The sequence below is a fragment of the Meriones unguiculatus genome, chromosome X, assembly GCF_030254825.1.
Source record: "Meriones unguiculatus strain TT.TT164.6M chromosome X, Bangor_MerUng_6.1, whole genome shotgun sequence".
Classification (NCBI taxonomy): Eukaryota; Metazoa; Chordata; class Mammalia; order Rodentia; family Muridae; genus Meriones; species Meriones unguiculatus.
The window spans coordinates 99,430,740-99,447,791 of NC_083369.1; the positions used below are offsets into that span (position 1 = coordinate 99,430,740).

Here is a 17,052-nt window from a genome sequence, read left to right on the forward strand (position 1 = left end):
TCCTTACTCAGTAGCTTTGGCTGAATTGGAGCTAAGCTGGGCTCCACCTCACCATTCTCCCTCCGTCTCAGCCTCCTGAGTGCTGTGATTTCAGGTGTGAGACGCCCCTTTGTTTTACAAGCTCTCAACAGAGCATCAAAACTTGTGGCTCAGACCTAGAGGTAGTTGTTCTGGGTGGTTGTAACGTTAAAATCGATGTGTCGTTTTGTTAATTTTTCTGCTGATATCTAAAAACTCAAAACAGCCCCAAAATTCTGGTAAGATAGATGGGGAAGTTGAGTGATAGAGATGCGGCATCCTCAACATGTCTCAGGGAACAATAATCCTTCCTCTCCAGCCCAAATGGAATGGGAATAGAAGGGACTGCCTCAAGGCTTTCAGCGTGGAGGTGAGGAGATTGGGATTGGAGGTGATAACAGCTATCTAGTGGGTGGCGTGCTTCTCTTCCACTGTTGCTCAAGGGAGAAGTTCCTTCAGATGTGTTTCTCCTCAGAGACATGTACAGAAAGTGCTATGCTCTGCAAATGCCTCTGTGGCCTGTGACTACCAGTGATGTCTGTAACGTTGTTTCTCTTGGGAATGGGAAAAAATTTATCAATATTCCAACCACATATTTTTAAATATCCAAATATGTGCAAATGTTTGAAATTTCTGTTGGTTGAGATCAAGGACACAGTTCCTACTTGTGTACCCTTTCCATGGAACAAGAGCACATTTAAGTAGTGACAATATTACTGAATGGAGCCTTTTAAACAACTGAAAAGATCTCTTGGTGATAGCCGAAATTATCCATTTAATGTGTGGTTTCTATGAATCAGAAAATTTCATGTTTCAGACTATATACATACTATACTTTCTCCATTGTGTTATCCTCAGGGGACTCCTTTCCTGTCACTAAGTTATTTGAAGTCTACCTACATTATAATAACAATGAATGGAAATTAAATGATATGTGTGATGAACAAAGTAGAGCCAAGCAATCTCCCAGAGCAGTTTGCTTCCCAACTCATTTGTGCATTACATTCAAAATAATCATTTGAATTCAACACAGCTGCAGAATGACAGTATAGCTTAGATATGGGTCGATGGAGCTACAAAGCCTCTTTCATTGCTACCCTTGTGTGTATGTGTGTAGTTCTGGAACTGAAGAATTTAAAAGAATAAGCCTCAAATTGCTGCCAGGTGATATTTAAATTTATTTTAAAATGCCCAGACTGTAAGGAATACTGAATTAAATCCTTGATCTAAAAAACTATATGCAGAAATAGACAAAAGTAAATTATGAAAAAGTTTCTTCACAAGTTTAAAAAAGGCATGAACTCAAGCTGATTCTTTTTGATTCCCAAAATGCAGGGACTTCCCATCTGACTGTTTGTCCCAACAAGCATCAAAACACATCTGGATTGAAAAGGACATAGAAGAAAAAGAAGCATCTTTGTTCTAAAATTTACTCTCAAACTTGTAAGTGATCAACATAGTAATTAACACACATACACACACACACACAAATTATTCTAAAACTTCAAACCTTAGCTTTCATTTTCAGGGGGCTAAATTGTTTTGTTGAATTATGTGCATTGCTAGTAACTGGGATCATCATTTAACATAACTTTCTCATGGTACCCCAGAATGTCTTAAATGTAGTATAAAAGCTATAAATATTTGATGAGTGAAGTCAAGTATTGCTTATATCAATAAAGTCATTCTCTGAAACCAAAATTCCCCTATTACCCTTCGACTCCTGCTATCTCAGAGATGTCTTAGGAACTGGAATCAAGCCACAATAAACTTAGGCAGCTTTGTTGATTTAAATTGTCAAGAAACTGAGTGGCATAAAGTTGCCTTTCCCAAGACATACCTTGTGTGTATTTGGCTAGGGCAGAAAGAGAGGCAGCAAAGGGAATGTCACTAGAGAGTGACTGTAAGTAATCCCCTATCCCCTTCTCTTTTCTTCTAAGACTAGGACTGGAGCTGCTGGGATGATGAAGACAACAGCCTAATTCTTCATCTAGCTCCCTCCCTCCCTATTTTCCAGTAAAAATCATATTTACGTAGCTCAAACAGTCCTTTCAAAATAACTGTGCCCAGACCTAGGAACAGATTATTTCTATCAGCATTCTTTAATTTCATCCCCTTTTGATGATGGCAAAGGACTATTTCTGAACAGTAGGAAGAGTGAGACAGAAGTTGAAGATTGCCCTACGTGTGAACATCTGGTGAACCAAAGGATGTCTAGAATGGGGAACTTCGGGTTTACAGGCAATTAAATCCTGGGCAATAATACCACCAAGAACATAGTCCTGGAACATCTGCAGGAGCAAAGAGGCTCCAGATAGCTGCCTAGGGTAGGACAATCTCACATTCCAATTAGCAAAAGTGCTTGAAAAATAGTGTCCTGGACCTCCCCCCCCCCCCGATAATGAGTAAGATGGTCTGGGGTGGGTCTAGGTATCTTTTTATTTCAGAGATTCTAAGGTTACTGTAACCTGAAGGCAGGACTTTCAGCCTGGATCCCACCTATTGTTTTTACATCAGAAACAGTACCCCTTCCCTTCTCAACTCAATGATGGGGGAGGAGGAGTTAGATACTCAATATTACTTCCTAATTGAGGCCCATATAGCTAACAGATCTTGTGGGAGCTTGAGTGTTTAAGTGGCTCCATTAAGGCCACTAATACTCCCCTCCTAGGGAGCAAATTACAAACTCCTGTTTAGGTATGTCACACTAGTTATAAACTATATATAAACCACCAAAAAATAAGTTTGTTTCAGAAGGCAGTGGAGAATCTCTTGACTCCAAAACCTTAGACATTAAAAGCACTTCAGGAAGCTGGGAGAGAGGAAAAGTGGTCATCTTTTCTAAAGTGGAGAAACGGTCTTTAAATGATAAGATGAGAAGATTTTCCAGAATATTTTAAGGCTGCACTGGTCCTCACAAGAACTGATCCAGTAGTATGCACTGAAGTGTGTGCATGGGGGTAGGGAAGTCAGGGCTGGACAGAGAGCTTGGACTCAGGAATTTCACTTGATTAAGTGTCTTGGAGGTATCCAGGACTTTCTCATTGAAATCAGACCCTTCTGTTCTTGAAGCCTTCTTTATGAATTTGAGATATGAAGAAGAAAACATGACATAGAGAATGCAAAGGGCCAAGTGAACATTGACCTTGAATCCTGAAAGATGAAGAGAAAGAATGTTTGGGCTCACACAGCCAAAATAAATAGGAAAAGAGGTTCAGATATATGTGGTATGGTGGGCAAAGGGTCAAGGCTATGCTCTGTGCTGAATCTCAGGGGTCCTCTTTGTCTGCAGTGTATCTGGTGCGTAGGGATAAGGCTTGGGCAAGAGACAATAATCAGACCTCCTTCCCATCTGTAAGCATCACTCTCTCCTGATGGCTCCTGTGGTTTTAGAAGAAAAAGGGCATGCTGAGCCATATTAGGAAGCTTGTACTATCTCTTTTTAGACCTTCAAGCTACTCTGTCTTCAAGCTGACTTTTCCACAATTACCACCTTTGGAATGAACTTAGGTACAGGAAGTTTTCTCCACCCACTCTCCCACGTGGCACATGGATAGGCCACATTTAAGTAAGTTCCTTGATGTAATAATTTATCCCATCCACACCAAAATCCTGAAAGCAGGATTTCCAAGTAAGATACAGGATGAACACGTAAAGAATGAAAATTTTAGGACATATATATTTCTCACAGTGTATATGAGGAGAAAAGAAAAAAATCTTTCATTTGAAACTTATTATAACTGAGCGTGTGTGTGTGTGTGTGTGTGTGTGTGTGTGTGTATAAGCATATATATACTCACAAGTCAGATTTTTGGAAATGTCTTCTTGGCATCATTACAGCAATCTATTTAGTTATTTTACTTTATTATTTTTAGAGGGGGGTGGTAGAAGCCAGGATCTGGAGTATTATTAGCACTCTGTCTACCAGTAAGCTATACTCTAGCTCATTCCATCTTCATAGCATGCAAACAGAAGGTATGTAGGAAGAAGACCTACAAATCTACTAGCTAAAGGAAGGTAGGGAGTGGTTCCAGGAGAGAGAGAGGGGTGTGTGTGTGTGTGTGTGTGTGTGTGTGTGTGTGTGTTTGTGTGCTTGTGTGTGCTGAGTGGAGCAGAAGCAAGGCACTGACCTCTGTGTTCCAAAAGGCCCCTTGGGCCTAGGGAACTGAGGTCACTTCCCTCTGGCTTCCTGAAGGCAAGCCGCTAAGCAGCCTTAGCCTGGACTCACATGCCTTGTTTGGTTGGTGGCTGTGGTTGCCCCTCAGGGTTCAGTCACGCAGAAAGGGTCAATAAACTATGTATCTCTAGCCAAAGAAGAGAGACAATAAAACCACCCTCCAGGTCAGAGGTCACCTAGTCACTTATTGAGATATTCACAACTCTTTTTCCTCATTTCTCTCACTCACCTCTTCCTCGTTCTCCAAAGCCAGAATGATCCTCACAAATAATTGAGGTGTTTAGCCATAATAATAATAATAATAATGTATTTAATACCAAATGCATCTTGAAAACTAGGTGTGTGTAAAAAATTTACCCAAATATCTATTTTTCCCTGAGACTGTAGTCATGACCCAGCCCAGGGGTCAGCAGACTTTTCCTGTAAAAGGCCCAATAGAAAATGTTTTAAGCTTTTCAGGCCACCTGCAGTCTCTGTAGCATAATCTCCTCTCACTTCTCTTCCCTTTTCTACTTCTAACCCTTTAAAGATGATTTGAGAACCATTTTTGGCTCCTAGACCATTGGGACATTACAGGGTAGGCACTGCATGTGATAGTTTGCCATTCAAGTACAAACCACACATTTGTCTAACACTCCTTGACTCTGGTGTAGAGGTAGGAAAGAGGAAAGGCAGACCCTGTGCTTTGTTTTAATATCAAAGTCCCTACCTCCTATCTTTTCACTAGGAAAGGAGTAGATAAATGACCTCCAAACAAGTGCAATTTGATTTTACAAAATGTCACTCCTGACCTGTGTGAAGTCCCTCAGAGATCTGAGAGAGAATTTTTTTTTTCTGAGAGAGAATTTTAAGGGGTCAAGAATCTGCTTTTAACTGTATAGAAGAAAAAAGTAACCAAGAAAACAGCAACCTCTGCCCCATAACAAGGAGAAAGTTGGAGTGTGGAATAGGCCTGAATTGGGGAAAATGGCTGTTCAATAACTAAGGCTTCTTCACTGGTTTGAGAACTGAGATAGTCTACATTTTAGAATTAAACTGAGCATTTAGTAGCCTAGCGACAACCTTGGCAGAGTAAATGCACATTACTGAATGTTCTGTAATGGTGGGCAAACTTGATCAGAAATCCTTTCTTCTTATCCCATCTCACTGGAGAAGAACTTGTAAATGTAAGTCAAAAGTACTATTGTCTGATGAAAATAGTTAATGTAAAACTGTACCATTGTGTTTCTCTTCTGTAGTCTCTGTATGCATATCTCCTAGATGGGCCACTCCTCTCCTAACAAGGTAGTCTGGCAAAAAAAAAAAAAAAAAAAAAAATCCTTTTTCAACGTGACTTGTCCTTTTTGGCATCCAAGCCACTTTGGTTTGTTTGTTGGAGACAAACAACAGGAAACCCTTGGAAGCATAAAGGAACTCTTTGGTGACAGCACCTGAAAGACAGGATCACCATTTATCTCCAACCTTTCACCAGGGATCTGATGATGAGTGCTGCCTAGTACTTAAAGTTTCACTCAATTTCCTGTACTTCAGGAGCTGCTTCCTTAATCTCAAACTAAATTTTGATGGTCCCTTAGTTTAACTCCCTACCTTCTGTGTCCAAGTTTGGTCTCCAAAGTTCAAGTGTACATATCTGCACAGCCCTGATTGACAAGTGCAATGAAAATGTCTCATTCTTGTCCAGTTTGCATTTCATTACATCAGACAACAATATGCCTTGAAATTGCATAGGACAAAGACAAAACAAATTTATTTAAGGAAAAAAAGTTTCATTAACAGTATCTCTCTGATGATACTCTATTAATTTTTAAGGGTATTTAGAGCTTATGAAATATTTGCCAAATGACCAGACCATAGTGAAAACTGATGGAGTCAGTAAAATCTAGGTCTCGGTGAGCTCTTGTTAAGTGTGTGCGCAGGTCCCAGAGTCATTCAGCTCAGCCACTGAAGCCAATTAAGAGCTTTATCTTAGCATAAAAATAAAGACGGGTTAAAAACGCATTCTTTCCCCCTGTTTTCTTCCCCCTTCATTTTTTATTGCTATTTGCCGTTTGCTTTTCTTTTCTTTTTTCTTTCTTCTTCTTTTTGAAAGATCTGGGACTCTGGAGAGAGGGTGGAGATTTATGTAAAGAAATTGTCGTTTACCAGGAAAAAAAAAAACCTGCAAATAATAGTGAGTTTCAAGGACATGTTTCAATGAGAAATACTTTGTACTCCATTGGGGAGAGGCAAGGGCACCAAATTCAGCGTCTTGAAATAATTCCCTTCCTGGATTCAAAGATTCATTTATTGAAATAAATCAGGAAGCATTGGCAGAACGGAAATCCGCTTGCTGGGTTTAAAGGGTCTTTAAAATGTTGTGAGTGTTAGATTGCAAGTCTTTTCTAAATATAAAACAGAAGTAAAGACCGCAGTGTTTCTCTTGGACTTAAAGAAAATTACTAGGTCTCCGACTTAGGATCATTTCGTGTCCGATACAGAATTTTTAAAAATACTGCATGATAACAGAACGTGTGGCATATGTTTTGTGTTTTGAGGCGACTAGAAAAAAGGGCAAAGTGTTGCGGACTGAGGCTCTGGGTTCTATGGAGAAACCAGTTCTACTCTGTTGCCCCTCACAGCCATCTTATTTTCATTCCTCCTCTTCCTCCTCCTCCTCCTCCTTCTCCTCCCCCTCCAAGATAGGTTCTACAAAGAATCAGACTCAAAATCTTTGCTCCTTTGGCAATGATAAGCCTCTCTGATTTTATTTATTGCTTTAGATTTGGGTATAAAAAATAAATCTTTTCCCCCTTTACTGTTTGAACTCAGTGTGAGGGAAAGGATCCTATTATATTTCTTATCCATGCAGACATGTGGATATTTAGACCAGACCACATACAACTGGGGGACACATAAAAGAGATTTATTGGTTAATTTAGGCTACCTAATACACATGTAAACCCCATAAGCCAAAGCTGCTGAGGGAAACCTCGGTTATAGTGGAAAATAAGAACCACGACCTGGGTTCAAGTGGTCCTGCCTGATGCTATGATTCTTTTCTGCACCTGGGGGAAAGGGGAGGGGGGCATGAACGCTCTCCATGTCTTGCCCTAGCTTCAGTGCAGGGACAATTTTGCTCTTTCAAGTCGCCACTTGGCTGGCTCTCAGATTCAGCTCCTGAAAGTTCTCTGTCCACCCCCACCCACTGCAAGTCGTTCCAAATGTCTCCTTCAAAAAGGCAGCTTGGGAGAGAAGCCGCAACTTATGAGAAAAAGTTAACTTTCCTCGTACCCTAAAATACTGGTTTATTTTGTGAGGTGTAGGGAGCTTTATTTTTTCATGCAGCGACTTGCTACAGCTGAAGAGATAATACTTTCCAACGCTAATAAGAGTCAGGGCGTCCCCTCTGAAAATATGGAAACTCCCATCCGTCGTAACCACAACAGAATTCGAATGGCCGGCCCCGTGCCCTGTTGCTCAGAGATTTCTCAGTCTCATCCTTTGTCGGGCCGGGGGAGATTACCTGGAAACCCTGAGCCTCACTGGACAACTGCTCTCCAAAGAGGCCTGGCTACCGGGAGAAGAGCTCCTCTGCCCAGGTTTTGGCCTAGCTGAATCTGCTCCTTAAGTAGCACTCCCCCTCCCCCTTTCCCACCTTCCCATTTCTCGGTTGATAATCTAATTGAATTATGCCTTTTTGTTCCAGGGACTGCAGAGCGCGTGCTAGAGGCAATTAATTATCGGAATGTGGCCGCATCAAAACGGACACTGGGTACTCGGTAGGTCAGCTGCGACAACTTATCCCCTGGCCCTGCGTTCGAGACTCCTCCCCAAAAAAAGGCATGCTAGTCCCCAACTGCCAACCCACTTCTACAATCCTTTGCCGGGTGGCTTGCCCAGATTTCCAATCTTGCAAGACCCTCGCTTATCCAGGCATCTGCAGGGATTGCTGGGAAACTCTTGCAGCTTCAGTGGAGCAACAGCCGCCTGTCAATATCCAAGCTTCCAGAATGGCTATTTCTAGGACCCGCTCAGCGAGGGCATCCAAACTTTTTCTCCTAGGCAGCTACACACCCTGGGTTGATAAGGTTGATGAGAGGTAGAGGGATGCTCAAGAGGAAATTGAGAAAAAATAAGAGAAAGAGGAAAGGAAGAAAAGCAGTTCTCCCTTTTTGCAAACCTGGCTCCACGGAATTAATTTGCATGGTTTAAGCATATTTGTCATTCTCCAAAACTCCCCAGACCCTCTTAAAGAAACTCTGTAGAGGGATAATGAAGCCATTTTTTGGAGAGCTTATTTTCAGAAGATGGAATAATTTAAGTCAGCAGTGAGCTCACCTTCCTTCTTGTGGAGAAGGCTCTGAATGTGAAGGGAGACTGGGGTGAATTGGATGTGAAGGGGTGACTATTATAAGATGTGGGGCCAGTAACACTTTCTTTTAGCAAACTAGCGTAGAGGTGAAGTGTTGGCCAAATTAATCAGATAGGAGGGCAGAAAAGCTGCAGTTAGAAAGCGCTGCTTGAGAGGGTTTCTCCTGGCGCCTCTGAACTTGAGCAGATGTTGTTTCCTACAGAGAGATGGTGGCCAGGCTGTGAACCCCCCTCTCCCCCAAGGAATAGACTTCGGGGCTCTGCCCTGCTCAAGATTTGACCACAGCCATCTCACAACCTTTTTTTCCCACTTACTTCCCTCCATCCTTTGCTGGACAAACCATGAGTGGATTTATAACCCTGTTTCTTGTCATTTTGTTCAGGAAACAAACAATCTAAATTCACACCAGGAGAACAGTAGTGGGGTAAGGAGGCCACTCAAACACAATCCCCTGTAAAGTAATTCACTAGATGCTTCTCTGGGTAGGCATAGAAGAGAGCAAAGCACAGGATGTTAAAAGGGAAGGATAATTCCAGATACTAGTTGTCCTTTCCACTTTTGTGGTTCAAAACGTTGAGGAGTCAAAGCTTGTTGATTCAGGCACAGGGAAACCAGTGACTGTCTAGTGTGTTTACTGTGTTTTGTGTGCATAGGCTGTTTTCTTGCATATTTAGGATTTATGCATGTTTCTGGTTTGTGTCTATTATGTTTGCTGTGCTGTGTTTAATGTTGATGCTGTATTCTGTGTTCTTTATCATGCTCTGCGTGTTTCATGAGGTGTGTTTGTTTTCTGTCTCAATTGTGTTTCCTGCCGTTTGCTTAGCTTATGCTTTATATGGTTGTTGTATTGTGTATGTCGCATCACCGGGCGGGGAGAATGCTGCTGAGTAGCAGTGAGTACAGCCGCTAATCACAGACCGCAGGTCACAGCCTGACTCCGAAGTTCCGGACGTCAGTTCTATGAGCAATTGTTTCTTCTAGTTAAGGCGGTGGACGTCTACCTTGAGTTCGGGACACAGAAAGAGAGCAGCTAACTCTGCCTGGGTCCGGGATCTTCTAATGGGGTGTAGGGTGGAAGCCGCGGCTGGTCAGGAATACGGATCTACTCCACTCGTGCAGGAATTTGTTCTCGGAACTTACGGAGGGAACGCGTTCTTAAAGCGGTGCGGTGGCAGGGTCCTAAGTGGGCACCAGAGTGTCTGCTGGACAAAAAAAAGGAACGGTAGAGAGAAGTATCTTCTCGGGTCAAAGAGTTTCTTTAGTCCAAGCGGGTACAGATCGCGGGAGCGGTGCTTGGGACAGGCTTGGAACAGGGAAAGTCAAGGAGAGGCCCAACTCTGTCCCCTAGCTTGCCAAAGCCTGGCCCCAGTTCTTCACAGCCTGGGAAGCCCAGCGCAACCCACTTAGGGAAGCTGAGCAGCCGCCGCCTCACCTGCCAGGGCGCTCCGCAGATACCCAATCAGCTGTGGTCGCCCGGCAGCGGCTGCCATGTTCTTCTGTTCACACTGCCAATCAGTGTGGCGGTGGCCAATGGGCGGCAGGGCCGGGGGTCAGGTGATCTCAGGCCTGCTGGCTCCCCATTGGTGTGCGCTGCCCAGCCTCCCGCTTGGTTTATGTGTGAGTGAGTGATTGACTTTATCAGTCCAAGGACATTACTCTGGAAGTGAAGAGGCTTGGACTCGCCAGGCGAACATACAGGCTGCCTGCCTGCTAGCCAGGATCCTCCTGCACTACTTGGTGCAGTCGCGCCGGAAAGCCGGTACCCAAGGAGCCTTCTGGCCGGGTGGCTCCGCGCTCTAGAGTAGAGGAGGGGTGTCCGGGACAGGATTGACAAACCCCGCCCTCCACTTATTATTTTGCTTATTTTTCTTTGTGCGCTCCTGTTAGTTTGTTAAGCAAATTTAGTCCTAGAGTCTTTTCTCCTCCCTTCTCCTCTCCCTTCACCCCCACCCCCAATCCTTTTTCTTCCCTCCTCCTTCCTGTCCCTCTGCAGGAGACTCTTACAGCCAAGGAAAGTTGCTGCTCCCGGTAGCGCCTAGGGGTTCTCCGAGCTGTGTTCAGCCGCCGCCATCCCTCTACAACTACGGCCCTTCAGAGATCTCCTTCGCCTGTACCTGTACCTTTGCTCACTTCAGCCTGATCTTCTGTGTCCAGGACGCCCCACCTATGACGATGCTCCTGGACGGAGGCCCGCAGTTCCCTGGGCTGGGAGTGGGCAGCTTCGGTGCTCCGCGCCACCATGAGATGCCCAACCGCGAGCCTGCAGGCATGGGATTGAATCCCTTCGGGGACTCAACCCACGCTGCGGCTGCTGCTGCGGCCGCCGCCTTCAAGTTGAGCCCAGCCACCGCTCATGATCTGTCTTCGGGCCAGAGCTCAGCTTTCACACCGCAAGGTTCAGGTTATGCCAACGCCCTGGGCCACCACCACCATCACCACCATCACGCCAGCCAGGTGCCCACCTACGGCGGTGCTGCTTCTGCCGCCTTCAACTCTACTCGCGACTTTCTGTTCCGTCAGCGTGGTTCTGGGCTCAGCGAGGCAGCCTCCGGGGGCGGGCAGCATGGGCTTTTCGCTGGCTCGGCCAGCGGTCTTCACGGTCCAGCTGGTATTCCTGAGCCTCCTGGGTACTTGCTCTTTCCTGGGCTTCATGAGCAGGGCGCTGGGCACCCGTCACCCACAGGGCACATGGACAACAACCAGGTCCATCTCGGGCTCCGCGGGGAGCTATTTGGCCGTGCAGACCCATACCGCCCAGTAGCTAGCCCGCGCACAGACCCCTATGCGGCCAGTGCGCAGTTCCCTAACTATAGCCCCATGAACATGAACATGGGCGTGAACGTGGCGGCACACCACGGGCCTGGCGCATTCTTCCGTTACATGCGGCAGCCCATCAAGCAGGAGCTGTCCTGTAAGTGGATCGAGGAGGCTCAGCTGAGCCGGCCCAAGAAGAGCTGTGACCGGACCTTCAGTACCATGCACGAGTTGGTTACTCATGTCACCATGGAGCATGTCGGGGGCCCTGAGCAGAATAACCACGTCTGCTATTGGGAGGAATGTCCCCGCGAAGGCAAATCTTTCAAGGCGAAGTACAAACTGGTCAACCATATCCGAGTGCACACAGGCGAGAAGCCCTTTCCATGTCCCTTCCCAGGTTGTGGGAAGATTTTTGCCCGCTCTGAGAACCTCAAGATCCACAAAAGGACCCACACAGGTAAGGGGAGCAGACAGGTGGGCACTGGCCTTCCTGGGGGAACCCTGCCACTAAACGTACTTGAACAGAGTGGGGGGTGGAGGCCAAGCAGAGGGGCGGCGCCCCGCCGAGGCTATTCAGTAAAGAAGTACTGTCACAGCCTCTCCACCCCTCACCCTCCGGGAACCTGAGGCGCTTTAGCCGAGTTCTAACTTCCCTTGCCTACTGCTGTGGTCTCAGGAACTTAACTGGGACCTTCTCGCGCCCAGGAACCAACTGACGCCACCTCTTTTTGTTTTCTGGGTTACTAGGAGGAGACTCCGAAAGTGTTGAGATAGAGTATATTGCTTACAAGCGACTTAGCTCTCTGAACACATTCGAGGAAGGCAACCATAGAAATGCTAATGAAAACTAACTTTGGTTACTTCCGTTCTTTTTTACACTTGATTGGCATATCTCCTAATTAAATGACTGATACTTTTGTCAAAGTATTTTTATTTGGAGCTTCAGGTTCAGTTCAGTCCTCTGGAGGAAAGCTAAAGTAGAAAAGGCACTACAGTTTCCTTGGTTTGCTCAGAACAACCTCTTGTAAAATTCTGTGTAGCCCCTGGATTTATAGTGTTTTCTTTCCGAAAATTAGTAAGACTACGAGGCTGTACAAAATTGCTACATTTGAAAGAGGCAAATTAAAAGACACAAAGAAGGGGACGGATAGGACTGTCCCATGCCGGCCCATTGTCCTGCCAGGCTTAGTTACACCGCCTAGGTGGTGGCACAATGTGTTCGCACATTCGGAACCCTGGTTCTTTTGGCATGGGACCACAACTTAGGGCAAACTTCGGAGGGTCCGAGAGCTTTCTCTTGTCCTGAGAAAACAAAGGGATGATGAGGTTCTGGGCCGGCCCTACTCTACCCCTGCCTCAGATCACCGTTCCCCAATCCAGCGAGCTCAACCAACACTCTAGGTTTTTCTCCTGGGAAAACAGATGCCACATCCTTCCACAGTCCGCGCTTCCCTCAACAGAAACACTGCCTGACGCTAATCTCCCGCGGTAGCACTTGGAGAAGTTTCTGGGTTTAAGTATGTTCTCCCCCTCCTTTTGCATTTTTCCCCTTTTGCAGGTGAGAAACCTTTTAAATGTGAATTCGAAGGCTGCGACAGACGGTTTGCCAATAGCAGTGACCGCAAGAAGCACATGCATGTTCATACCTCGGATAAGCCCTACATATGCAAAGTGTGCGACAAGTCTTACACACACCCGAGCTCCCTGCGCAAACACATGAAGGTAATTACCTCTTTATTAGCGGTCGGCGGTTTGTAAACATTTGGTCTGATACAGGGCTGCAGAACGGAAGCGCCCACGCTGCCAACCCTCTATCATCCACGTTAAATCCGATTTGCTCCAGCACTGACACCTTGAACCCATTTTGAGGATGGGGGTGGTGGGGGGGGAGCAGAAGGAGAGTGAGCACGGTCGGGAGGGGGAGAGAGAGTGGAGGGAACAATCAGTTGTTTACCGGAAAGCTCTAACCGAGCTCGCCAGGGCTTCAGGCTTCAGCGGCCACCTCCTCCTGTCTTAGCCCACGGTGGGAATCCGGAGTGGACCCGCCGAACCCGAGGTAGAGTCGTTCGTTTGCTCCTCGGCTTCTCATGAAACAATAGGGCTGAGGAGCACAGTCTGATTCCAAGACATATGTGGGAATTCACAGCCCCCAGTCTCCAATCCACCCCTGTGCCACTCATCTCTATACCTGGTTTCCCAGGACGAAATATGGCTGTGAAATCAGGAGTGACTATTTCATAAGGCCCGCAAAATAACTACTTGCCCACTCCATCCACGGAGAAAGCATTTTTAAAGTAGCACGACTAAAATGAAATTCTTTATTTCTTTTCCAGCTTGGTTTTTTGATGGAAATACTAGGGGTATCTAGACATTAGTAATATGGAAAAAAATTTAAATCACGTTTTTCTTTTAAGTGGGTCAGTGGGCGGTCTTGCTCTTACAGTGTTCAAATCTGCTATTGTTTTGTTGTTGTTGGGGGTTTTTATTTATTTATATTGCTTTCACATTGCCAGTTGGAATTATATTCATTATAATATATACATGTTAATTTTAGGTTCATGAATCTCAAGGGTCAGATTCATCCCCTGCTGCCAGTTCAGGCTATGAATCTTCCACTCCACCCGCTATAGCTTCTGCAAACAGTAAAGATACCACTAAAACCCCTTCTGCAGTTCAAACTAGCACCAGCCACAACCCTGGACTTCCTCCCAATTTTAACGAATGGTACGTCTGAGGACAACCAAAACGCATTAAAAAAAGAAAACCGAGACAAATCAGATGGAAATGGAGTTTTAAAGCAAGAGGCCATATATAGGGCTACATCTTGGTAATTGCAATTGTTCAGGAAGGTTTTGGACAAGATCCAAAAGTAGCCATGCCCTTTTCTCAGGATTAGAAAATATGTTTTGGAATTTGAAGGATTTTTTTTTTTTACAAAATCTTTTCACTGCTTTTCCTGCCCCTTCCTCTTGCTCTCTGTACACCCCGTTCTGAAACTCCTTCAAATCATTTTAACACTTGTCCTGTTTCTTGAGGAAGTTATCGAAGGCTTGGTGGTGGTGATGTTAAACTGATGGAAATTCTTCTTCGCCTTAGTGGTGATTGTTTAAACTCTCACAGTCTTAAACCATGCCAAAGTCCTGTTATGTCTTGAACTTTTCTTCAAAGCATTACACTTGTGAATGTATCTTCGTCTAATGGGGTCGAAACTTGTTGTTCAGTATTTTTTCAGGCTGAGGATATGATGTTACTCTACACAGATTGTGACGTTTAGTATACAGTTGCCTTTTGTAATAACTTTTTTTTTTTGTAAATACATATCCGTTGATGCCATATTTATCGTTTGTAATTTAATTATTGCTGCAAGTGCCGGGAACTGAACAATATTTATGGATAAATGTTTTCTAACAAAGTCTGTACAGCTTTTGATTATAACTGCTTTAGCATTAAACAATTATTGTTTTGAGAGAAGGAACACAATTTACAATTTTTGAACCACACTGACTTTTGTTTTGTAACAGCCTCCTACAAATAGGAGATGTTAGTAAATTGAATTTTGTTTGTTGGTATTTATAACTCACTCAGATCCCTTTTTTTAATTGTTAAATTATTTTTCTATTGCAGTGTAGATTCCTTACAATGTCAGTGTCCATCTGGGAAGAACCCTCCTTTCTTAATCTCTAGCTCAGATGGTTGTTTAACTGCAGGTTTAAATGTGTTTGTCCTGGATTTTCGGCATGCAAATCAAATAATAGTGATCAATTCATTTAGTGGCCATGACATCTCAATCTTGTACTTCAAAGACTGAGAAGCTGGATTTAATCATCCCTGCCCTACATATATAAACATAAGGTAACCTAATTAGTTTTATGTCCCTTAGTTCTTTATCACCTTACATAAAAACGAAAATTATGGCAGGATGCATGTCTATCAAGAGATCACTCATATACCTATATGTTTGTATCTATGACTTACCTAATCTGCCTATCAATTCTATTTAGCGCTATATTTTCAAAAGATAGCACATCTCTGAAATAATGACAATGACAGAGGCCAGTATAGCAGTGCTTCTCATGGTTAAAGTGCTTCTTAAAAAAACAAAAACAAAAAAAAAAAACATAGTCTTTGAATTTTGGATGGTAAAGGCTGATTTGTTTACTGTATATAGTTAAATTCATGATTATCACAATTATTCATAACATTTGTATAGCGGTGTAATAACTGCAGAATTTCCTAAATGGTATTGTGGAAAGAAAAATATTTGCAAAATATGTTATTTTTAAAGTTCATTACTTGTAGACAAAGATGATAAGAGCATTGTTTTCATTAAAATCAGTAACAATGAAAAACGGTTGTTTGTTCTGTGATAAAATGTTAACAATCCATTTAATCTTCAGTGAAGCAACTCATTTGGACAAACAGTTCTTTTTACAATGGGTCTATGGAAAAGAAACTGATTACTATTTTGGGGGGTTGAAGTGGGTAGAGTTTGAAGACCTTTTTAAGGGTGCTGATGGTTATTGAGAGCACAATATCTACATGAATAACAGAAAAGTGGAGATAAGGAATTGTAAAGTATTTAGAAATGTAATGAATAATAGGCTTAAGTACCCCTTTCTCTTTAAGGGGCAATGCTCTCAGCTTTTGGTGGCAGTCAATTTGGTATTATATAATCATTTTCAATTCTAGACGTTTGTTGATTGTTCTTTTTGAAGAAATAAAGTCTTGGCACATCATATTTATGTTATAACATTTTTTGTATTTGGTGCCCAATATTTTCCCATGTTCAAATAAATCAATGTAAAATTGAAATGCTTAGAGGATTTCTGGTGATTTAAAACAAACTTTGCTTCCCAGGATACATTGAAACAATTTATTTTGTTATATACTTATTTTTTTGTCAACGATTAATTACTGGAAATTTTTAATTGTAATTTGCTTTGGAAGCAATATTTTCTTAGTGAAAAATGCTGTCTTTTGCACTTCACTTTGCTAGTATCAGTCTGAAAGCCAAGAACATTAATTGGAATCATCACTCATGTGCAGAGCAGGTAACCCGTACCACACCCTTCCCAGCCATTCCAGTCTTGACCTTGACACTGAAGGGTTTGGGCCAGATCGATATTTCAGACTTTCCCTCTCATACAGACCAGAGATCATTTTAAGTTCTCAGCAATTTTTCAGAAAAGTTTTAATCATAAGACTTAAAAAAATGTTGTCATTGTGAAATGCAAATGGCTAGCCTTTCTTCTCCATATTCAATGAGCCTCCACAATTTACTGTTCTCCATGGGTTCCCTCCCTGCTGACCCAATCCTAACCTAACTTTAAGTAGAGATAGGTTAAAACCCTTGCTTACATTAATTAAATAATAAGAAAGCTCTCATTAACAGACACAAATAGTTCTAGGTTTTCTTAGTGGCTTGAAAATATTTTACTATAGATATTGACATACAGCACTGAGTGTCCTATGAGAGGAAGCTGAAAAATAACATTGATAACCTAATAACTATAAAAAGTGTGCTTCTCATGATTCCTTCTTGATTTGAGTACAGCAAATTTCTCAAAAATGTACTTTATGCAATTTTTTTCTTGATTTTTTTTTAATTCTTTGATTTTTCTTGCCGATAATCTGGCATTGGGAGTGCGTATTCATATTCTTGAATTTAAAGTAAGCAGCCTAAGAGAATAATCACACACAACCATGTCACAAATGCTAAAACTCAAAAGTCCATGCTAGGTCCTTAGTA

At 43.3% G+C, this 17,052-nt stretch overlaps 1 protein-coding gene across 2 annotated transcripts; it reads left to right on the plus strand.

Annotated features, from left to right (window-relative positions):
* The first annotated feature begins 7,403 nt into the window (after positions 1-7,403).
* On the plus strand, positions 7,404-16,082 carry Zic3 (Zic family member 3). Of its 2 annotated transcripts, XM_060374601.1 has the most exons (5): positions 7,404-7,773; positions 7,881-7,953; positions 10,540-11,760; positions 12,862-13,025; positions 13,858-16,082. In XM_060374601.1, exons 2-5 carry the CDS (start codon positions 7,920-7,922, stop codon positions 14,035-14,037), a joined length of 1,599 nt encoding a protein of 532 aa, XP_060230584.1. In that variant the 5' UTR covers positions 7,404-7,773; positions 7,881-7,919; the 3' UTR covers positions 14,038-16,082. The 2 variants fall into 2 exon arrangements, with proteins under 2 accessions (XP_060230584.1, XP_060230585.1); XM_060374602.1 differs by lacking the exons at positions 7,404-7,773; positions 7,881-7,953 and adding an exon at positions 10,181-10,305.
* Positions 16,083-17,052: the final 970 nt, after the last annotated feature.